Consider the following 24,544-nt stretch of genomic DNA (forward strand, 5'->3'; position numbering starts at 1 on the left):
TTTGCAAAGGTGGCCAAAACCGGGAACCTGGTAACTAGAGAAAACTTCAACATCTCTCGGAATCAGAGTTCATTGTACATTTTAGCAGTGGTTGGTATAGAAGAATATTCCTGAAGCACTGAGGAAATACACGGATGAAAGAATAAAATTGGGGGATAATGCAGAAAGTTAAAACTAGTACTTTCTTATGATAAACTATTTGGAGTAAAACATGTTTGCAACGAAAGATTCTTATCCGAATGCACCAAATCTAGCTGTTCAAGAAAGCACAATAGAGGAAGCATAACTTGAACATTTTCCTCAAGTGGAGTAACTGGAGCAAAGAGGGGAAAGGTATCGACAGCTGTTAAGGTTGCGGAGTCTTAGCTGCAGCCTCTTCTTCATCCTCCATTTTGCATTTTACTGCAAAGAAATGAAAGAGAAAGTCAGGGTCGATTTACAAGCCTAGACAGACTTGGCTTCTGGAAACTGCAGACTTTGATACACAGAAGTCAGTTGCTTCGAAACCCACTGAGCGACTGCGATGGTTCTGGTCCCGTGGATCTACCGGGGAAGAACACAGGGCCTTTGTCCTCCACCGGCAGCACCTGAAGTTTCAAAGCCACTTCACGTAACGTTCACGGCCATTCTGAGTTCAGTTCAGAAGAAGGTCAAAAGTATGCTTTGCAGGTCGGGGGCACTGAAGGAAGGAAGTTTTACTAAAGATGATGACAGATTCGAGGCTCTTGACTCAACGAAATCTGTCACCACTCACCCTGTTCCCCCCACACCCAAAATTAAAAACTCAGGACAGCACTGGGGTCAGTTCGAGGCCAGAAGAGAATCTTTTCTAGTCTTTTACGGTCCGGACAAGAATGTAATCCGGGTGATTTCCTGAGTCGGCCAAAGAGGAAAGTTAGCTGAACGCAGAGCACTGCACTATTTGTAAGGGTAATTGTCCCAATAGATAAAAGCCCCTTCCGCCAAATATATGGAAACCCAGTCCCCTGGTGGGTGGGAGATCCATTTGGAAAGACCCTCTCTTTTTAATAAAGCTTCGCTTCTAGTGTCCAAGTTAATGCCTGAAGGGTTATTCAGAGCAAGGCTGCAGGCTCTGGCCATGCTTGAAGAGCAGTGTTCGCGTAGAAGGGGTGTTGGGGGTTGGTACTGTGTAGAGCAGGGGTTTCGGTCGAGCCTGAACTCCCAGCGGCTGAGGGCACACGCTGGCCATGGACCCTATCACATGCAGCACAGTGGACTAAACAGGCTAGCCCAGCAGTCTTCAGGCTGGCGCTACACAAAGACTTCCCAAGGGTTCTTGGTCATGGTTTATTCAAAGACAGTTTCCAAATCTTGGCTTTCTTGCGTGGACTTGCAGTTGCTCATTTCCCTTTCCTACCTCTCCCCATCCTGGCATTACCCAGGGTGTAAAAAATCCCCAGGTGCCAAACAAGGACGCAATTTGAAATGTTGGCATCCCCAGAGTCTCCTTTACTTTCTATACTTAATAACTATCAAATTTTAGAATGTATTTAGTTGGCTTTGTGAACTAGTATTGTATTAATAACTCAAACCAGAAAAATATTTTCAATACCAGGAGCCTGTGGTCACAGGAAAATTAATTTTTTTTCAATGTGTACTATTTTTGTTCCATATATATAGAAGCTGTACAGGTAACCACAGTGAAGACTCTGTGTGCCTCTAGGCCTATTGATGATGACAATGCATGAGCGAGGATGGTCCACACCTAGGAGGTGCTCTCCCAGTATCCCGCTGGCCCATGACGTAATCTAGGATATGAATGTTTAGCAACAGGCTGGGGTGGCGGAGTTCTGATTTGTAGCATTTGCCAGTTTCCATGTCTGATTTCAAGCTACCAGCCTGACGACATAAGACAGAGGTAGGGAGGGGCGCACACAACCAGATGGAACAGCTCAGCACAGGGCTGTTCCTGATCCCCACGGGGAGGTGTGCAGGGAAACCCAGGCGCATGATGGTTTTCCACGTGTGGTTGGGGGACCAGCAGTGTTTGCATCACTGGGAACCTATTAGAAATGCACATCCAGGCCCCCCGCCCCAGACCTATAGAATCAAAACTTGGGGGTGGAGCCCAGCCATCAGTATTCTTAACAAGCCCTGCCCCCCGCCCCGGTGATTCTGATGGACACTAGATAAAGTTGAGACCCACTGACTACTGGTTTTTTATGCTGGGTGCGTTTAAGAATTACCTAGGTAGCTTCTGAAACCTGTTGGTACCTGGATCTCGCCCCAGACATTCTGATGTAATTGGTCTGGGGCCCGGGCATCAGTATTTATTCAAAGCTGTGTGTTGCTAAGATTCAGGGTCAAGAATCTTTCTTGCTAAGGGTCAAGAAACCCAAACCGTGGTTGGAGTCCCTTAAGGAAACGTGAATGCAAAGACCCTCAGAGCAGTTCACAGGAGTCTCAAAGTCTCAAAACTTAAGCCATTTGAATGACATTCTCTCTGGCCTACAACTGGCAGACAGACACTTAAGGCTACTGGTAGCGTGGAAGGAAAGAGGAATTGGCTGATGGGAGGAGTTCCCAAGCCTTGGGTTTTCTTTAGTTCCTCAACCCTGCTGGAAGGAAGAATTCACCTGCATGCCTTTCCTTTGTCCAATCCTGTCATGCCTTGAGACCCTCCTCCCCACACCTAGATTTTGACCTTGCCTGGGAAAAAGCCCCTCTCTCTTTTAGATCATTATACAAAAGTCTCGAAGGAGGAGAGTAGAAAGGGATGCTGGGGACACTCCTTCAAGTTGGAGAGTCAAGACACTAACTAGAGTTGATGGACTGGAAGTAAAGGTGTTGTGAAGCCTCCTGATGGAATCACCTGGAACTCTGAACACTCCTGGTGCCCAGCCCCACCCCAGCCAATCAAGTCAGAATCTCTGGAGGTGGGGACTGCCCACCGGTGCAAACACACTGGAAAACTGGCAATATTAAGTGAAACTGAGCATGCACGTACACTCCCCACAATGCAGTGATTCCATTCCTGTATCCAGCCCCTGGAGAAGCCCTTGCACACGTTACTGGCAGACATCGGTGAGGATGTTCATGATAGCAGAAAACTGGAAACAACCCCAAAATCCATCACCAGCTGACTGCATAAATAAACTGTGGTTTACTGGAACAGTGAGTATACAGCACTGAACCCCAACGAACCACAGCTACCTGTGTCGGCTTACCTTAGCTTACGGTATTGAAGAAAAAGATGCAAGGCACAGAATAATACATACAGTGTGATTCTATGTATAGCAAATCTAAATGTAGAGGGTTGCATATAAAGATGAAGAGAATCTAAATAAAAGCAAGAGAACGATTATCACAAAAGTTAGGGTAAGTGGCTTCATGGTGGGAGGGGGAGCTTTAAAAGTGTTCAGTGTTCCACTTCCTTAACTGGTATGGTGGTTACCTGAGTGTTTGCTTTATAGCTATCTGTGTTTTATGGTCGCTATTATATGTATATTTCATCTCCTCCCAAGAAAAGAGTTGATGGACTGGAAGTAAAGGTGTTGTGAAGAAGAAGAAATAAAGACGGTTGTCTGTAACTTGAAACTACAAAGTCAACTAATTAAGGAACGGGAAAGAGCAATTTAACTCTTTCGGAGGCGGGGGATGGGATTTAAGTGAGCTAATTCTCATCTGTCACATCAGGAAATCAGGAGATAGTGTCTAAACTTTTCCCTAACCCTAACCCTAACCATAACCACCCAGAGAAACAGCTCAGAGCTCAAAGTGACTGCCATAGAAGAGGGTGACCGAGATGATGTTCATTCATCCTCCTGTTTTATCCTATATACCTGTAACCCCGGGAACCATGTATAAGGATTGCTTTGCTACAAATTAAGAAGCAGGTAACATCTCTCCTTAGTGGTTTTCCTCCTCCAGGTCTCGGTGGAACCTTGCACAGGCAGGTTATTCAGTAGAAGGAGGGGGCAAGGGAAGAGGCAGTGGAGGGGAGCAGGCAGTGAGATGAAAGACCCCAGTTTCCACCTTAGTTTAGAGACATCACTGTGGTTGGCTTCCAGCACCAACACACGGCTGCCTCCATGGCCCTACGCTGTCCTTGTACCCCTTGGCGGACTGGTGCAGAGCCAGTTACGGAAGACCTTGAGAGAGAGGAAGATCCCAGAGTGATGCACCAGCCCTCCAGCTTCAGTTAAAGGCAGCGTGACAAGAAAGGTCTTGCATACTAGTGAGACCCGCTTACGCTCTCCTCCTCTCCACTGCCCCCCGCACTCTCCTGTTTACTCAGTGACAGAGCTGAGAACCCCAGACATGGCTAGAGAAGCTGCCTAAGACATAGGGAGGAAATTCAGGGACCACAGCGTCATCCAGCTACTCATTCAGTGTTGCCCAGATGTGGCCTCGGCACAAAGGACCAGCTGGGGCAAAAATACAGATTCCTGGGCCCTGCCTCAAACCTTGATAATCAGAATCTCGATGAGTGAGTGGGAATCGGCACCCACCACCTCTGCGCTTTGAGTGATCCTTCTGATGTGACAAGTTTGGGAAAGAGCGCTGTATCACTCAGCTATCACTCAGTGCCTGTTTCCTGAGGGCCCACTTCTGAGAGGGGCCCTGCCTCCTGAGGGCCTGGGAGGGGCAAGACCCGCAAAGTGCTCAGCACTGAGTCTGATCCAGAGACACACACACTACATATTAGCTATTACTATTTTCAGGGCACAGTCTTTGACCTCAAGAAGCTCACAGAGGGGGAGGCAGGAAAATTAACAGGGAATTAGAGATGCCTACACACCAAAGAGAGAAGCTGCTTCAGTAAATGTGCCTCCATCACACAGATGGGTCCTGGGGTTACAAAGAGAAGACTGGTTCACACTCTCAAGTCAGCTATATATATTTAAAAAAAGTTTATTTTTCTTGAAAACAAGTGATTCCTATTTTATATTTAGTTCTGAGTGAGATGTTCATAATACATCCTTTAAATGTGACTGCCCTGTAAAAAATAAAATTACATTCATAACTAAGTGGTGGCCCAGCATTTCAACTCTTAAAAAAACTAAATATAGATAAAACAATTGAAAAGAAATGGGTGAATTTTTGTTTTCCCAAATGTCTACCGTCCACGTGCATCGCTATACCATTGGGGAAAACTTTCTAAAAGAATTACCAGAAAATATACCAGACAGAAGATAAACAGACTATCAGGGCATCAACATGTACACGATCAGGCAGACCGCAGAGGTGGGGAGAGGCAGGGAGGAGGAAAGGTCGGGAGCTGGGGAGTCCCAGGGGAGCTGGCCTCCCAGTATCAGCAGACCCACTGTTGGGAGACCCCAGGGAGAGATCCACCCAAGGGTGAAGTTGCCTTAGTAGAGGTGACCACTGAAAAAATATTAATGAAATGTATGCTAGGAATAGTTTCTGATCGGGGAATTGGTAGAAAAGTAATGTTTCCCCCTCAGTTTGCTTGCTCACAGAAGGGTAGACTTTGATGTCAAGCAGACCCAGTGTTCAAATCCTGGCTCTGCCGTCTGCTAGCTGGGTGACCCCAGCCCCAAACCCATTTCCTCGTTTGAACTAAGTAAAATAATCTTGACCTCACGGAGTCCTTATGAGATCAGGGAGATAATGTACCGAATGTGCCCAGTGCAGGGACTGATACGTTGTAGGTATTCAACAAATGTGACTTCTTTTCCCCTGAGTGGCCTGTAGAAATACAAGCTGAAATGCGGCTAAAGAGTTCACTTAGCATCTTTTAAAACTTATAACGTGTCACTCATCATCTGAAAGTTAGTTATCTTGCAAGCTCAGCTATCAAACATGGCCAAGGATTTGAAAGTAAGCAGAAGAAGCCAGTGTAGATGTTTTGGAATGTGTGCCCCAAACTCTGGTGTTTTAGTTGCAGGAGTGTTTCTGAGACCTCTCTCAGAGCTTGTGTGCCCATCCTTAAAGCGTAATTCGGGCAAGCTGAGCTACCAGATTTCCTCAGAGCAAAACTGAGTTTAGAAATGAATTTGTGTCCCAATGGCTGATAAGCACCTAAAAAGGTGTGCATCAAAGAAATTAAAGCCACAGTGAGACAGCCACTGCACACCCACCAGGATGATTACAATGAAAAAGACTCATCAAACTAAGTGTCGGTGAGGATGCAGGACAACTTAATGCTCAGGCATCGCTAGTGGGGATGGGAAACAGTGCCAACACTTTAGCAAATGATTTGGCAGGATCTTGCCAGATTAAGTATTATGTATATACTCTCAGGCCCATCAGTTCCACTCCTGGCTAATCCTCAAATGAAGTGAGTTTACATCCACCAAAAAGCATATACAAGAATGTTCATAAAAACTGGATACAACCCAAGTGTCCATCAATAAGAGATATACACATTGTGATACTATTCACAGGAAAGCATACTACACATCAGTGAAAAAGAGGAAACTACTGCTGCCCTCAACATTTTGGTTGACTCTCCCAGATGTAATAGCCAGCAAAAGAAGCCAGGCACAGAGTCCATACTCTTTCCATTTATGTGAAGTTTGAGAATAAGCAAAACTATTCTGTGGTGACCCTTCTTCATCCTGATCCAGGTGCTGGTTACGTGGTGTGTGCATACAGAGAAGTTCACTGTGCTGTACACTCAGGACTAGGGCACCCTGCTGTCTGTGAGTTTGACCTCAACAAAAAATTAAATTAAATTAAATAAATAAAATAAAACAAAATAAAATAGGAAAATGGGGAGGAAGAGAATAGGCATCAAAATCTGAGGACGTTTTCATTCAGATCCAGGGCAGAGTCTAAGGTGCCTGACAGGCCCTGAGGGCTCCACACCTGAAACAGGTTAGTAACCGTATCACACTAGTAAGTAGAAAATCTGCATTTACTGAATGCTAGACATTATGTTCAGGGCTTTACACAAATTTATCATCTCGTTTAATCACCCCAGCCACTCTGGGAGCTAGATGCTATCATTATTCCCATTTACCAACGAGAAAATTAAGGCTCAGAGACACTAAGCAACTTGCCCAAGGTCACAGAGCTAAATAAATGGCCCTGCCAGAACTCTAAGCCTGGTCTGAATCCAAAATCCATGGTCTTAACCATCATGTCATACTAATGCAGAGTATGAATTGGGGTCCCTTATCATCACCCAGATTAATCCAACAGAGCTTAAAGTCAGGTTGTATACTTTCCAATTAGGAGGTAGGGGAGCGCACAATATATATTACCGAGGTTTTTTTTTTTTTTCTGTTTTTACTGGACTGAATTTTTAAAATAAGATTATTTTTCAATTATAAAAGCTGTTCATAGTCATTATAGAAAATCTGAAGAATATAGAAAAAAATATGAAAAAAACCCTCCACGTCCCCACTGGAAGAATATGTCATGGAAGATTTTCTTTCTAAAAAGAAAGAAGTGTTGACGTGTAGAGGGTAATGTCAATAGTCTGGTATGTTTACCCCCCTTTCTTAACTGTGCCAGATGTTGGGTTGTGTTATTTTGAGGAAAGTTGAGCCAACTTGGAAGCCACAAGGCACTGGGGCAGATGTGACAGTCTTGAACGTGCAGTAATTACTGTTGTTGACTTCTAAACAATGTAAACTCAGGGCGAAGTCTCCTGGAAGGCAGCATTTTAAATGGAAACATTTGGTGCTGGAAGTGACAACAATAGTTATATTAAAACAGAATCTCAACATCAAGTTTTGACCCTGGAAAGGATCTTGATTTCTGGAAAGAGAGACATTTAATAAAAGCCATGTTTTTCACAGATGAGGGAAACTGAGGCTCCAACAGGGGAAGAAATGGGGCCATTGGAGCACAGCTTAGTTGCTCAGGGCACACCTTCTGGAGCCAGGCGACTTGGCTTTTACCATCATTTACCAACTGGGTGACCTGAGCAAGTCTCTTAACCTCTTTGAAGCCTCAGCTCCCTCACCCATAAAATGGGGACAGTAAGACCTTCCTCTCAGGAGACTGCGAGTGTGAAATGAGACGGTACCCATTGCCTGGCACATGGTAGATGCTCAATAAAATTATTTCTTAATTATATAGGCAATGCAGTGGCTGTAGAAAAGCTGGAAGATATGCTTTTTTAAAACAAATATTTAAACCAATTTTCTTTAAATTATGTAAGTGAGCTTACATCATACTCATATGTGTTTATACATCTATTAGTATTTTCTTTTTACATCTGAATTTACAAGGGTAGCTCCATTTCACAGTTAGCATCAAGATTGGAGATTTAGCACAGCAGCTTAAATAGCCACCATCTAGTAGGCTGTCCTTCTAAATTCTGCGTCTTCAAAAGCCTAGGGAGTCAGGGGTGTGAATGAACACAGAAGAACCCTGTCAGCCGTGTCTTATGACTTTTTTATTTACCTCTGCATTCTCAGCTGCTGCTGCCAAGACTGAACCTTTAGAAATATCCCAGGCATTTTGAATGAACTCGGGTTATAAACAGTTCTCATCCAGTTCAGACTGGCAGAAGCCCTGTATATTGAATGCTGCCTTTAAGTGAAATGGAAACAGATCCTCCAGTTTATTTTTATATAGCTCCTCTGTGAGTATAACAAGCTAATAACTAATTGAAAACCTATTTCAATCTGTAACTAGGGACTGGGGCAGTATTCACTCATTATCTTGGTAGTGGGTCCAGAACGCGAGGCAGACAGGGGTCCAGTCAAGAAACCCCGATGACGAAACCAACTTTATCAAACCTTAAAAGAAGGAGATGGGAAGTAACATTCCAAGAGTTTCAACTACAGAGTTCTTTCTAATGGGAAGCCCACTGGTGTACTGAAAAGAAAATTTGAATTTTTCAAGCCCTGACGTTGGTGAGAAACTTACTGACCCCCAAACAAAACTACTTTTTAGAAAGGATCACTCATATCATCTAGTCATTTTTACCCTCTAAATGTCTCCTAAACCCAACCACTTCTGTCCAGTTCCACTGCTACCAGGTCATCCGATCCATCTCCCACCTGCAGCCATGCTCAGCTTTCTATAAGGCCCATCTGATGATGCCACTGCCCTGCTAAAGCCCTTTAAAGGCTCCCTGCTGCCCTCAGGATCAAGCGCAAAGTCCCCCGAGGCCACTGATCCCTCCCAGCTCCCCGGTGCCTCACACCCTGCTCTCATCGCTCAGGCCTTATTTCAGTCCCCCTTCCAGGCTCAGGGTCTTCGCCTCCATCCTTCCCTCATCCAAAAGCCCTCCCTGCCATTCACATCTAGTTAATTTCTAGGGGAACCTATTCAAACCCCCTGCTAAAGTCTCTCGAGGCAGCCTGAACTTCTTCGGAGCACTCGTCACAGTCTGTAATCATGGATTCACGTGATTACTGGAATAGTGTCCGGCTTCCCCACTAGGCTTGAGTTTCGAGTAGAACAACATGTTGGCTTATGTTCTCCACTGAACCTCCAGCATGTGGCAGGTCCAGTCCTGCGCCCACAGCAGGCGCTCGATCAATCTTGGCTGAACCAATGAATGAAACCCTACTCTAGCTTCCTTTGAAAGCCCCCAGGCCTTTCTCTCTCAGACTCCGGACTGTCAAAAGGACACACATCTTTTCCAGCAATATAAAGGATTCTCCAGGTCAGTGGGGATGCCCAGACTTTAGTATCAGAGAGACAAGTATTTGCATCCAGTCTCTAGCACTTACTACCAGCATGCCCTTGGCCTAGTCGCTAACCCTCTCAAAGCTTGTTCCCTCACCTATAAAACTGGGTTCCTTGCGGATCTTATTGCACAGGGTAATCTTGATATTTAAATACATTAACTGAGATCACATACACAAATCCGCCAGAAGAGCGCCTGGCACACAGCAGATGCAACAGGTGCTTAATAAATGGCGGTCCTCGTCAGGGTTCAAACCGCTGTTTGCCTCGTTTCCTAGGCAAAATATAACAAAAAATAACTTGAGGTCTGACGCCTTCCTTCTTGCCTTCCTTTGCCAGCACCTATCGTGTTTGTTGACTCAAAGACCGAAAATGACGAACGTGCCAGACACAGCCATGCTCTCTTGGAGCTAATATATGTTTGAATTGAAAGATAAGTGTTTTCAATATGCAAACAATATCTTCAAGAGTTACATGAATTGGGTTAAACCCTCCCACAGCCATTGCTGGGAAACGATCCTAAGGCACTGATCTTAGATACAAACAAATATTTAGGAATATGGACGTTTATTTGGTGCATGATATCGAAACACTTCTCTTTGGCTGATGTGAGAAAACATTTAATGGCTACTCAATCTGACCGCAATTCCCAGGCTGATAGGAAAGACATGAACGTCACCTCACCACTTCCTCACAGGTAGACCGCTCCATTTCCGCTGCCTGTTGCAACTTTAATATAGCTAGCAACAATAACAACAACAAGGATGAAAAGAATAATAATCATTATAAGTACTGTTTATTGAGTTCTTACAATATGTCAGGTGGTGTACAAGGTCATACATCCCTACGTTGTCTCTAACCTTCAAAACGACTCTCTGAAGGTATTATTATCTCCAATTTTCAGATGAGAACACTGAGGCTCTGAAAGGTAAGTGACTTTTCTGAGATGCAAACGTGGGATTTGACACCTCATTTGCCTGTCCCTATTCTACTGCTCTTCAGGAAATCATCTCAAAGTTTGAATTAAAAGAGTAACGTTTTCAATATGTAAAAATATCTTCAATAGCTGCACAAATGAAATTAAATTCTCTTAGGAATGAAGGCAGCCATGGCAGCAATATTTATAATGGTGAAACTTAGAAAGAAGTGTCCAATAAGAAAAAAATTATGTCGCTAATCATGTAAAATAAGTTTATAATATACGGGGATATGTTTACCATGTAAAGCTAGGTGAAAAACGCAAGGATACATGAAAATAACTGCTATGAAGTATGATCTCTCCAATGTAAACTTAGAGATCCATTTTCAAAAAGATTGCATGAAAGATGACAACTGGAAGTTCAAGGGACCCAGAATAGCCAAAACAGTCTTGAAAAAAGAGAACAAAGTTGGAGGACTCACACTTTCCCATTTAAAAACTTACTAAAAGCAATGGTAATTGAGACTGGGTGGTACTGGCATAAGGATAAATATATAAATCAATGGAACAGACCTGAAAATCCAGAAGTGAACACTTATTTATTAAATTTATGTATTTATTTATTACATTTATGGTCAATTGATTTTCACCAAGGGTGGTGCCAAGACCATTCAGTGGGGGAAAGAATAGTCTCTTCAACGTATGCTGCAGGACAACTGGATATCCACAGGCAAAAGAATAAAGGTGGACCCTTAACTTACACCACATACAAAGAGTAACTCAGAATGGGTCAAGGACCTAAATAAAATCCCTAACACCATAAAGCTCTTGAAAGAAAGTGAGTGGAAAAATGTGGTTTAGACATGGTCCATGGTCCAATAGATCAGACAATGATTTCTTAGATATGACACCAAAAGCACAAGGAACAAATGAAAAAATAAAGTGGACATCAACAAAATTTAAAACTTTCATGCTTCAAAATACACCACTTTCAAGAAAGTTAACAGACAACCCATGCAACTGCAAAACATATCTCTGATTAGAGACGTGTCTAAAATACATTTTTAAAAATCCTTACTACTCAATAAAAGACAGACAATCCAATTTAAAAAGGCAGAGGAGGGCTTCCCTGGTGGCGCAGTGGTTGAGAGTCCGCCTGCCAATGCAAGGGACACGGGTTCGTGCTCCGGTCCGGGAATATCCCACATGCCGCAGAGCGGCTGGGCCCGTGAGCCATGGCCGCTGAGCCTGCGCGTCCGGAGCCTGTGCTCCGCAACGGGAGAGGCCACAACAGTGAGAGGCCCGCGTACCACAAAAAAAAAAAAAAAAAAGGCAGAGGATCTGAATAGACATTTCTCCAAAGAAGCTATACAAATGGCCAATAAGCACCTGATAAGATACTCAACATCATTAGGCATTAGGGAAACATAAATCAAACCACACTGAGATACCACTTAACATCCACAAAGATGGCTATAGTCCAACAGACAGATAATAAGTGCTGGTGAGGATGTGTAAGAATTGGAACCCTCATCCACTGCTGGTAGGAATGTAAAATGGCGCAACCACTCTGAAAACAGTGTGGCAGTTCCTCAACCAACTGAACGTAGAGCTACCATATAACCCAGGAATTCCGCTCCTTACTATATATACCCAAGAGAAAGGAAAACATGTGTCCACACAAAATATTGCACATGAATGTTCATAGTGGCATTATTCATAATAGCCAAAATGTGACAACTCAGATGTCCATCAACCGATGAACAGATGCATAGACGTGATACATCCATACAATGAAATATTATCTGGCCATGAGTTGTATCCCCCTCAAATCCATATGTTGAAGCCTTAAATCCGCACATGTGACTGTACTGGAGATGGGGCCTTTAAGGAGGTGATTAAAGTTAAATGAGGTCATAAGAGTAGAGCCCTGATTTGATAGAACGGGTACCCTTATAAGAAGAGGAGGAGATACAAGAACACTCCCTCCACTATGTGGGGACACAGCTAGAAGGCAGCTTCTGCAAACCAGGAGGAGAGCTCTCACCAGACCCAACCATGCTGGCACCTTGATCTTGGAAATCCAGACTCCAGACTGTGGGGGAAAAAAATGTCCGTTGTTTAAGTCACCCAGTCTACGGTATTTTGTTATGGCAGCTGAGTAATACAAGTCATAAAAAGAAATGATGTATTAATATGTGCTACAACATGGATGAAGCTTGAAAACACTGTGCAAAGTGAAGATGCCAGTCACAAAGGCAAATCTATAGAGATTGAAAGTCCATTAGTGGTTGTCTGGGAATGGAAAGAATGGGAGTCTTGCGGGCTTATAGCTAACGGGAGTAGGGTTTCTTCTGGGGGTGATGAAGATGTGCTAAAATTGTAGTAATGGTGGCAAATTCTTGGACTATACTAAAAGTCACTGAATTGTATGATATATGAATTATATCTAAATAAAGATTTTTTTGTGTTTTTTTTTTGCAGTACGCGGGCCTCTCACTGTTGTGGTCTCTCCCGTTGCGGAGCACAGGCTCCGGACACGCAGACCCAGCGGCCATGGCCCACGGGCCCAGCCGCTCCGCGGCATGTGGGATCCTCCCGGACCAGGGCACGAACCCATGTCCCCTGCAACGGCAGGCGGACTCTCAACCACCGCGCCACCAGGGAAGCCCAAAATAAAGTTATTTTTAAAAAAGAAAGATGACTTTTTTTTTTTTTTTTTTTCGGTACGCGGGCCTCTCACTGTTGTGGCCTCTCCCGCTGCGGAGCACAGGCTCCGGACGCACAGGCTCAGCGGCCATGGCTCACGGGTCCAGCCGCTCCGCGGCATGTGGGATCTTCCCGGACCGGGGCACGAACCTGTGTCCCCTGCATCGGCAGGCGGACTCTCAACCACTGCGCCACCAGGGAAGCCCGAAAGATGACATTTTTATAGCAGTTATCTCTGGATGGTGAGACTTAGAATTATCTACGTTTTTGTTCAATTTTCCACAAAGGGCAAGTATTACTTTTCTAATCAGTTAAGAAGAAAGTTATTTTTAAAAATTCTGTTAAAACAAGTGACAGCAGTATTCTCCTTTCCTACAAAGCTGACAAAGCTCACATCTCCTCAAGAGTCGAATACACACTAATGACAACTCCTCCGGGCCTGGCTTCTCAGTGTTTAATGTTCTCTCATGTACATTATCTCATGTGAGATTCACAACCTCTTTGTGCTGTAAACAAGGCAAATACCTATTTTCTTCCTGAATGTATTTATATCCTGCTTCCTCCCTAAAAGGATTTCAGATAATTTACAAAAAATATACAGTTAATAAAAATAGAAAAAAGAAAACCAAGTCTGAAGAGAAATGGAGAATTTAGATATGCTAACCAAGAAGAGTCAGTAAGTTGCTATAAATGAGGTTTAAATTGAACTCTGAGCTTCCTGGCAGACTAGGCAAAAAGGAGAAGTTAGGGAAGAAGCAAACCATTTCCCCAAGGGGAGCTACATTTTTTCCTGGCACCGTTTGCTGGAAACATTTCTCATATGGGGATTTATTTTTGTAAAAAGATCTAATGGACCATGATCCAGGAATTCTACTCCTAGGTGTACACTCAAGAGATATTCTTAGATATCTACCAGGAATGCTCATAGCAGTTTTATTCATAATAACTAAAAACTGTAAACAACTCAAATATCCATCAAGAGTAGAGTGATAAACAACTGTAGTATATTCATACAAAGGAATACTATACCACCAGTGGAAAAGAACAAATTACTGATACAACCAAGATGGCTGAATCACATAACATGTGGAGTGAGCAAGCCAGATATAAAAGACTTTTATTTAAATGATGATCAAAAACAGGTAAAACTAGTCGAGGATGATAGAAACCAAAACAGTGATTACCTGGCGGGCAGGGGGTGAGAGGTCAGGAAGATGAGGTAGGCGGGGTGGATTGATTGGGATGGGGCATGGCGGAGCCTTCAGGAATAATGGAATCTTGACCTATCTTGACCTAAAGCTGGTTGGTACATCTCAGATCCTCTGTCCATTTTTAAATGTTTGGGGGGTTTTTTGATGTTGACTTGTATGAGTTCTTTGTATACTTTGGATATTAACCCCTTATCAGATATATCATTTGCAAATATCTTCTCCAATTCAGTAGGCGGCCTTTTCGTTTTGTTGATAGTTTCCTTCTCTGTGCAAAAGCTTTTTAGTTTGATGTGGTCCCATTTGTTTATTTTTGCTTTTATTTCCCTTGCCTGAAGAGACATATCCAAAAAAATCGCTAAGACTGATGTCAAAGAACGTACTGCCTATGTTTTCTTCTAGGAGTTTTATGGTTCCAGGTCTTACATTTAAAAGAATAAAACTGGACTACTTTCTCACACCATATAGAAAAGTAAATTCAAAATGGATTAAAGACTTAAATATAAGAACTGAGATTATTTCATTTTTAAAAATGCATGTGGCAACCCACTAATTGTTTTCACCATCTACAGTGGGAAAAACACTGCTCTAACATGATTCATAAATTGTATGATTTACAATAGTAATTGATCATTATTGAACCCCTACTGTCTGTGAGTATTAGACTAAACGTGTTACATGCACTGTCTCATATGGGTTTCTCTAGGATCCAGTGAGGGGAATACTTTTATAATTTCTATTGTACAGATGAAGAAACGGAAGGTCAGAGAGGTTAAGTAACTGTCTCAAGGTCACACAGCCAGTGAGAATTTATAGGTGAGCATTAGCTCAAGTCTATTTAACTCAAATAACCTTGCCTCTCAGTTGGGCTTTTAGGAGGGTGTTAATTTCATTTTAAAGTTAGAAGATGGAAGATCAGGAAGGTTAAGTGCTTTGCTCAAAGATACACAGCTAGGAAGCTTCCAATTGGGGTTTGAATATAAATCTTGGGAATCCAGGCCCAGTACTCTTGCTGCCGCTATTAGCGGCTCACTTGGACAGCTTCAAAGGTCACTCTGAAACCTCTTAAACGACAAGTCTTCAGATGCCACGAAAAGCAAATGAGGGCAACTCCAAGACACATGGTGAAAGTAGAACACATACAACAGACTCAGTCTCCTCTACCTCCCTCCTGCTCATGGGATAAAATAAAGCACTTTTTAAAAAGTCTTTCTATACACCAAAGTATTATCAGTGACAGCATGGTGGATACCCTCTTTTGATCTCTTGATACTTTTCTGTATTTTGCAAAATGAGAATGTATTACTTTGATAAAGGGACGGTTTTTAAGTTGTTCTAAAAGGAATCAGTCTGTCCTTCTTAACATCTAGCCTCCATAGCTCTATACCTCTAAAATTTTCCACGTCCTGGACTAATGAGAGACAAATCTGAAAATTGGCAAGAGACTTTAGCTGCTCAGATCCTAAATTTAGATCCTCACGGTGAATACCATGCATCAACAGGGTTGGACTGGCACTTATAGAGAGAAGGCGGGACAATTAGATGGGTGGGACCACTGCCCTTTAAACCAGGTTAACAGGCGTAAAGGAACATGTGCTTCACGCTGTCAGCAATTTAATCAGAGGTTGGGTCCTGATGGATTTCGCATGAAACAAAACACCAACAGATTTCTCTGGAGCTTACCTCCATAAATAACATCTGTGCATTGCGGCATCGGAAGTGGGGAAGAGGAAGGACTCCCAAGCTGCCCAGTCTGCTACTTCCTTGCTGGGTGGCCCTGGGTATACTGTTCAACCTCTCTGTGCCTCAGTTTCTTCATCTATAAAATGGACACCATACAGTACCTACTTCAAAGGGCTGCTGAGAAGACTGAGTTCCTACTAAAGATGTGCTTGGAACATTGCTTGCTTCATAGTAAGCACACAGGAATGTGAACAGTCCTTTTTATTATTTTAGAAAAGATGGATAATATATTTCCTTTTATTTATTTGGTTGGTTGCTTGGAAACAGTTCTGTTTACCTTAGATTGACTTTGTCCATAGGGTGTTTACCAAGCTGGATGATTTGGGAAGGGTATTGTGTAACACAGATTCAGTCATTTAATCAACAAATGTTTCTTGAACATCTACCACATACATGCCGGGCACTGTGCTAGGAGTTGGAATAGAGCGGTGAACGACACAGAAAGGAAAAATCATCCAAGCTGCCACAGGAAGCTTCCATATTCTAGTGCAGTCACACAAACAATAAACAAAATAAATCATTAAAATCCTGGGCAATTCAAAAGAATTAAAAACTTAAATAATTATTAATCGGTGACTAAATACAATTAAATACATCACATAGTCAAAGACAATTTGTTAAGGACCTAACGTAGCAATTACAACATAACAGATCTTCTACATGTAGCCACCGGAACAAACAGAGGACACGGGGCACCCAGCCATCCTGGAGCTGGCATTGTCCCAGATCCTCTATTGCAGCCAGGGTTGAAGGGCAATCACACATTTCTTTATTTCTCCAAAGCTGCAAAGAAGAATTGGCACCGACACCAAGTTCTTCATCTGTGCCCATGCATGTTGTAATAAAAGTTTGGAAGCAGTCAGCTCTTTTTTTTTTTTTTAAAGATATTATATTCTTATTATGTAACTGCTACACTTCCACTTTTTAAAAAAAATTAATTAATTAATTTATTTTTGGCTGTGTTGGGTCTTCGGTTCTGTGTGAGGGCTTTCTCCAGTTGCAGCGAGCGTGGGTCACTCTTCATCGCGGTGCGCGGGCCTCTCACTGTCGTGGCGTCTCTTGCCGCGGAGCACAGGCTCCAGACGCGCAGGCTCAGTAGCTGTGGCTCACGGGCTTAGTTGCTCCGCGGCATGTGGGATCTTCCCAGACCAGGGCTCGAACCCGTGTTCCCTGCATTGGCAGGCAGATTCTTAACCACTGCGCCACCAGGGAAGCCCAGTCAGTTCTTTTTGAATCACCCTGTAGATAACATGCTAGTTGGGGACAAGCAGGGCAGAGGGATGGGGGTCGGGGGGTCAGGGAGGGCACACTGAGAAGATGACATTGAGCAGAGCCTGATGGAGGTAAGGGAGCGATCCATGAGGTAATTTGGGGTCTGTGCCGTCATTGTTTTTCCTCCTAATTTTTTTTAGTGTGGTAAAATACACATAACATAAAATTTACCATCTTAACCATTTTAAAGTGCACAATTCAGCAGTATTAAGTACATTCATATCGTGCAACCATCACCACCATCCATCTCTAGAACTCTTTTCATCTCGCAAAACAGAAACTCTGTACCCATTAAACAAGAACTCGCCATTCTCCCCTCCTCCCAGCCCGTGGCAACCACCATATTCTAAGTATCTCATTTTAGTGGAATCAAACAGTATTTGCCTTTTTGTGACTGGCTTATTTCACTCAGCATAATGTCCTCAAGGTGCATCCACATTATGGCATGTGTCAGAACTTCCTTCTTAAGGCTGAATAATAGTCTATTGTATGGACATACCACATATTTCTTATCTATTCATCCACTGATAGACACTTGGGTTACTTCTACCTTTTGGCTACCATGAATAATGCTACCATTAACATATGTATACAAACATCTCGTTGAGTCTCTGCTCTCTTTCTTGTATTTACCCCAAAGTGGGATTGCTGGATCATATGGTAATTCCAATAAAAATGTATTAAGGAACCGCTTTATCTGCATCATTTTACATTCCCACGAACAATGCATAATGGGTCCAATTCTTCCACATCCTCACCAATACTTGTTATTTTCTATTTTTTGATAGTATCCATCTTTATGGATGTGAGGTAGTCTGTGCCTTCATTTTTATTTTATGTAACAGATTTATGAAAATATAACTCACATACCATACAATTCACTCATTTAAAGTATGCAATTCAATGGTTTTTAGTATATTCACAGACAGGTGCAACCGTCACCACGATCAATTTTACCACATCTTCGTTATCGCCCAAAGAATCCCCATACCTTTTAGCTATCATCACCATTCCCTCAGCCTCCTGGCCCTAGGCAAGCACTAATCTACTTTCTATCTCTATAGACTTTCCTATTGGGGACATTTCACATAAATGGAATCATACAATATGTGGTCTTTTGTGTCTGTCTTCTTGCACTTGGCAAGCTTTCGAGTTTTTAGTTTTCAAGGTTCGTCCACGTTCGAGCATGTATCAGTCCTTCATTGCTTTTTAGGTGTGGCCTTTGTTTCTGCATTGAGCTTCTGTTGCACTTCTGAGAGCATGGATTCCAGACCTCTCCCACAGCCTACCCATTCATGGACTGGTGGAAGGGAAGGGTGTGAGAACAGCAAGGCAGTATGGTGTTGTGGAAAGTTGTCAATGTCCTCAGCTCTGCTCTTTAGCAGCTGTTGACCAAAACCAAGTGACCTAACCTCTGAGAAAGTTTCCTCCCCTGAAAGATAGGGGTGATAATAGTCTATGCTCATTCCATTTGTTGTGAAGATTAAAGATATAATAATATATTTAAGGTACGTGGTAGGCACTCATGAGGCTTTCATAAGGACCGTGGATCTCTGCAGACACCCAGGTGTGGCAGCTAAGGATAGAGGTAACGCTGTCCTGCAGGCTGCACACCATGGCAGGAGAGATTTCCCATCACCCTTCCTCTGTAAGCTCCATTTTCATTCAGAAAGTCACCCCTGGGTGTGACAGACGCAGGTGTGGTGATAGGAAAGCCCTCAATCTAGGAAAGACGCTTCCCACTCCTCAAATATATGACCAAAGAGAAACTGCCTTTAAACATCCCTACTCTTCCCCCCAAAATTCTCCTAAAGTGCCAAATACCCAGGCTACCCTTCCCTCTTCTCCCCTCCCCAGTTACTCTCTGGCTCTCACTCTCTCACCCCACTCTCTCCAGCAAAGCACAGAATGTTCCCCATCTATTGCTTTTGCCTTCGATCTTGAGACCAAACTCCCAAATCCAACAACCACCACCAAGACAAGAGCAATAGTTTTCCAAGGTTTGGATTTGCCCAACAATAGGCCTCTTTGCCCAGGAGGCAGGAGATTCTACAGCAAACACCTATCAGATTTCCTGTTTTATAGATTTCCTGGCTCACTTCTTCCACTTTTCAAAGAAGAGAGCAAGGCCCATCTAGCTGGTAAACTGCAGAGTTGGGCCAGGAACTCAGATCCCCTGAATTTTAATCCAGATGATATTGCATTAGTGAGAAGAACCCTTGCAAAGGAAGATTTTGAATCCAAAGCTGTTACTGGAATCTTGCAGCTAATCCATAGTATCAGGATTTTGCTGATGTGGTTACAACAAATCCACTACTAAGAATAAACACATGTAATCCCTTTCTCTGGCCTCTGGCCTCACACATCCTTGTAAATTTCCCCCAGGGGATTCTAACCTGCATCCAGGAGTGAGAACCACTGCTGCAGGTAAATTACCTGGCATACATTTTGTTTTTCTTGACAGTTTAAAAAATATTACTAAAATCAGTCACCAGTATTGATCATTCACTTTGTGCCAAGGATCTATTTAATAGGATACATGGTATTTAATATTATTTAATCCTCACAGGAGCCCTCTGGGATGGGCCCTAACTGTCCCCACATAACAGAGGAGAAAACGGCTTCAAGAGGATGAGTGCCTTGCCCTGACCACTGATGGTAGGAGGCAGGACTTGGTTCATTCAGATCCCAGAGCCCATATTCTTTTTTTTTTTTTTAATTTTATTATTTATTTATTTTATTTATTTTTGGCTGAACTGGGTCTTTGTTGCTGTGCGCGGGCTTTCTCTAGTTGCAGCGAGCTGGGGCTACTCTTCGTGGCGGTGTGTGGGCTTCTCATTGCGGTGGCTTCTCCATGCAGAGCACGGGCTCTAGGCGCGCGGGCTTCAGTAGTTGTGGCATGCAGGCTCAGTAGTTGTGGCTCGCGGGCTCTAGAGCTCAGACTCAGTAGTTGTGGCGCATGGGCTTAGGTGCTATGCGGCATGTGGGATCTTCCCGGACCAGGGCTCGAACCCGTGTTCCCTGCATTGGCAGGCAGATTCTTAACCACTGCACCACCAGGGAAGCCCCCCATATTCTTAATAACAATGTATATTAGCCATATGTTGAGCATTTACATTACTAATAATAGTTATTTAGTGATCACTTTGTTTTTTTAGCCAGACACTATTCCGGTTCATTTAATCCTTACAAAAACCCTATGGGGTGGTTACTAACATGAGTGTTTCCATTTTATTGCCATGCAAACTGAGTCACAGAGAGATTAAGCAACCACCACAAGGTTATACAGCTGATAAATGGGAAACTTAATCCAATCCGGTGCCGTGAGCCTTCCAGACATTTGTGGATTTACCTAAATCCTACAAAAGCATTCTGCTTTCTATAATGGCAAAGAAGGATGCTAAACAGTCAGATGATGGAATGAAACTAATGGTTGGAAGCATCCATTTACATAATCTTAAATTGGGGATTTGAACTTTGGGGGCAGACCAGTACATAAAGGAAATCGTTTTTTATTTTACTTTTCATTTCAGTAGAATAGTAGGGGATCTTCGAGCATTTCAACAGAAGGCACATCCTAGTTGTGCACTTTTGCAACTTTTAAATGAAAAGATATGTATGGGACTTCCCCGGTGGCGCAGTGGTTAAGAATCTGCCTGCCAATGCAGGGAACACGGGTTTGAGCCCTGGTCCGGGAAGATCCCACATGCCGCATAGCACCTAAGCCCATGCGCCACAACTACTGAGTCTGAGCTCTAGAGCCCGCGAGCCACAACTACTGAGCCTGCATGCCACAACTACTGAAGCCCGCGCGCCTAGAGCCCGTGCTCTGCAAGGAGAAGCCACCGCAATGAGAAGCCCATACACCGCCACGAGAAGCCCATACACCGCCACGAAGAGTAGCCCCAGCTCGCTGCAACTAGAGAAAGCCCACGCACAGCAACAAAGACCCAGTTCAGCCTAAATAAATAAATAAAATAAAGATATGTATGAAAGTTGATGTCATCCTAACATCCCCACCCACTGGTGAGTCTTAAAAATAGAACTGATGAAAGTAATATCAAGGCATGAAGTCACTAGATTTCTTTTAATCAAATTTTTATTTCTTCTGCAGGTTAAAATGGAGAAGGAACTAAAGTTTGGGGAGATATGAGAGAAAAAGTTAAAATGAAAATGACACCTCAGATTTCCAGATAGTATATTTCTTCTTAAAGAGGCATGGTAATATCAAAGCAATGACCTCATTTAGAATTATCCCTGAGGCATAATCATTCTCATTTTAAAAGTAGGGAAAATGAAGCACAAAGATTACATCACCCATCAAAAGTTCCAAAGTGACTTGGTGGCATTAAGTATAAACTGGTGCAATGTTTTTGGATGACAGTATGGTGATCACTTTCTAAACTTAATATATTTATATCCTTTGACCCAGCAATTCCACTTCTAGGAATTTATCCTGTAGGAATACTTTCTATAAGTAAGCAAGAACATACCTACAGAATGTCTGTGGATGCATTATGCGAAATACAAGCCAAATATCCATTCATTGGGATTTGTTTTTAAAAAGTATGATACAGATCCATCAATTCTATGGAACCACAAAAATGAGATAGATCTCTGTATATGTGGCATGAAGAGATGTCAATGATATATTGCCAAGTGAGGAGAAAAGCAAGTTACAGTATACTATATATAATGTGGTTCATGTTTATAAATATATGTGTGTGTATATATACTTATGTATTAATAGGCAGATGAAGAAACTCTATGAGCTGACATACTAAACAGTGGTTGTCTCTGGAAAATGTTACTGAAAATTTGCCCTTATATGATAGATTATGTTTGTTAGTCACAAAGGGTCACACTTAATGCCAGAACCCACCTCCTGAGCCATCGGCTACGGTGTTCTCTGCACCTGGGTGCCCTCTTTTGGGGCCAAGCCCTTCACTGCTCCTCATCTGTAGATGGGCAGGGAGTTTGGAAGGAGGGAGAGAAAAACGTCCTCATCCTTATCCACTCACCCCTGGCTTCCTGCTCTGATGGAAATGTCTCCCAGAAACATGGTTATAGATCCTGCAGCCTTCGGATTGAGGACCCAGACTCTCCTACCCTCAAACCTCCCTTATTCCAGTGGCCTGTGGTCATTTTGGTTAGTGTGCAGGGCAGGAGGCATGGCCAGACGCTGCCCACTGTCCAGACTGGGGCTCCCGGTACCCGGATGGGAAGCTTTGCAGGGGGTCAACGAGGCTTACTGGACCCACAGCTTAAGGTAACTGGACACCACGGCAGGAGATGACCAGAGGTTCCCTGGCATCAGGCAGACCTGGGTTCAAATCCCTGGTCTCTGGCCTTCCTGGCTGTGTGACCTGTGTGAGTCAAGTAACCTCCCAGCTCCAGTTTCCTCATCTGTACAATGGAGAGAATATCTTCTCTCTGGGAGAGCAGGTATGAAGGCTACATGGAAACACAGGGCCTGGCACGTGGTACATGCTCGCTAACTCATGGCTACTCCTGAGCTCTGGACAGGCTTCTCTGCTCTAAGAGCTAAGTTCCAGCAGCATCCTAAGGTCACAAGCAGGTGGTATGGCCAAGATAAGGTGCTTATTTTAAGAATATCCTTAAAACCCAATCCTAATAGTTAAGATTTGTCATTACAATCTAAACTTAAAATACTAGATTTAAAATCAATGAAAGAAATTTCTCTGGTTTCTATCCCACCTCTACCCCAGGCTTTTATCTTTTCCCTCCAGAAGCAAATGCCCTTCTAAGAAACTCATTAAGGGAAAGGAAGATTGATGTTCACTACGTTACAGTGTCTTCTTTACGAGAGAAGAATCAGCTCCAGTAATTAGTGCTTCCAAGAAACTTTTTGAAATTTGAAGGCAATAAACAATGTAATGATCCTATTTCCTTCATTGCTATGGCTTCTAGGAAGCTCAGAGCCACATTTCTATTTATTGTAGGAACATTTTTGAGGTTATTATTCACATTGCATAATGTATTAGGGAAGGGCCCAGTATTTCCTGAACAGCCGGACTATCTTTTTCCTTATGGACACTATGAATTATGCAACAGGCCTTATTTCCCTCTTTACGTTGTCCCTAAGAAATCTCTAGCAAGTATAGGCCTTGGAGTAAGTATTTTGCTTACTGCATTCAATGGCTTTCTATTTTCTCTACTCTTAATTTTTCCTTAATCCAATTACCACATTTACCTAAAAATGTTATATCATATGTGTTTCTGTAAGCAACTACAAACTACTCTTGGACTGAGGTAGGGAACAAACAGGTGAGCAAACAAAAGTAAACAATCTATCTCCTTTGACAGGTCAGCCTCCCCCACCCTTTTCTTTAAAATATCAAGAAGTGATAAAGTCATTAAAAGAGTATTTACACAAATATACAATATACACACACATTTAAAAATTGCAATCTGATGTTGTGTATATATATATATATATATATATGTAATCTGATGTAGTATATATAATAAATGTAATCTGATGTTATGGGAACAGTTTCTATGTTTTCTTTCTCCTTACTCACACTAGATTTCCAAATAAAATATGAATAGTCAGTTACAAAGCACATTTGAAAACAATTACCAATTATATGAAGCTAAAAATATGCTATTAATCAAGAAGGGATTTTTGACCACATCTCAAAAATGGCTCTGGCATCTTCTTTTGGATTATATTAGCTGTAATTCTTGTCACACATGTTTTTAAAAATAATTCCTGCAACTGTCCCAATGGATAGAGACTTCAGGATAACTTCACACTGTTTCTGTCCTAGAGGAAAATCCTGTTCAGGACGGCCTCTGGCTCAGTGTAACATGAGACAGGCTATAAATGACCATGGTTCTACCCTGACAGCTGATGCTTCTCTCCCTCAGACCTCCTGTCTGCACTAAGGTTGCTCCAAGAAATGAACTTGGCAAAATTCATTCATACTATAAATACCAGAGCACGATATGGATAAAATGGCATCGACTAAACAATTATATTATGTTTGTTTGCTGGATTTGTACATGGATGAGTTTGCAGTTTTCTTACATGAAGGTGAAACCCATTTTTTTTTTTTTTTTTTTTGCTGTACGCGGGCCTCTCACTGTT

The 24,544-nt window shown here is 42.8% G+C and overlaps 1 protein-coding gene across 1 annotated transcript in view; it reads right to left on the reverse strand.

Annotated features, from left to right (window-relative positions):
• Nucleotides 1-346: 346 nt before the first annotated feature.
• The window catches only part of IQCK (IQ motif containing K), a 125,419-nt gene continuing 101,221 nt past the window's right edge, over nt 347-24,544 (reverse strand). The window contains exon 9 of the mRNA XM_065893345.1: nt 347-402. Coding sequence (XP_065749417.1) covers nt 347-402 — 56 coding nt within the window. The remainder of the gene's footprint in view (nt 403-24,544) is intronic.

The sequence above is a fragment of the Phocoena phocoena genome, chromosome 15 (genome assembly GCF_963924675.1).
Source record: "Phocoena phocoena chromosome 15, mPhoPho1.1, whole genome shotgun sequence".
NCBI lineage: Eukaryota > Metazoa > Chordata > Mammalia > Artiodactyla > Phocoenidae > Phocoena > Phocoena phocoena.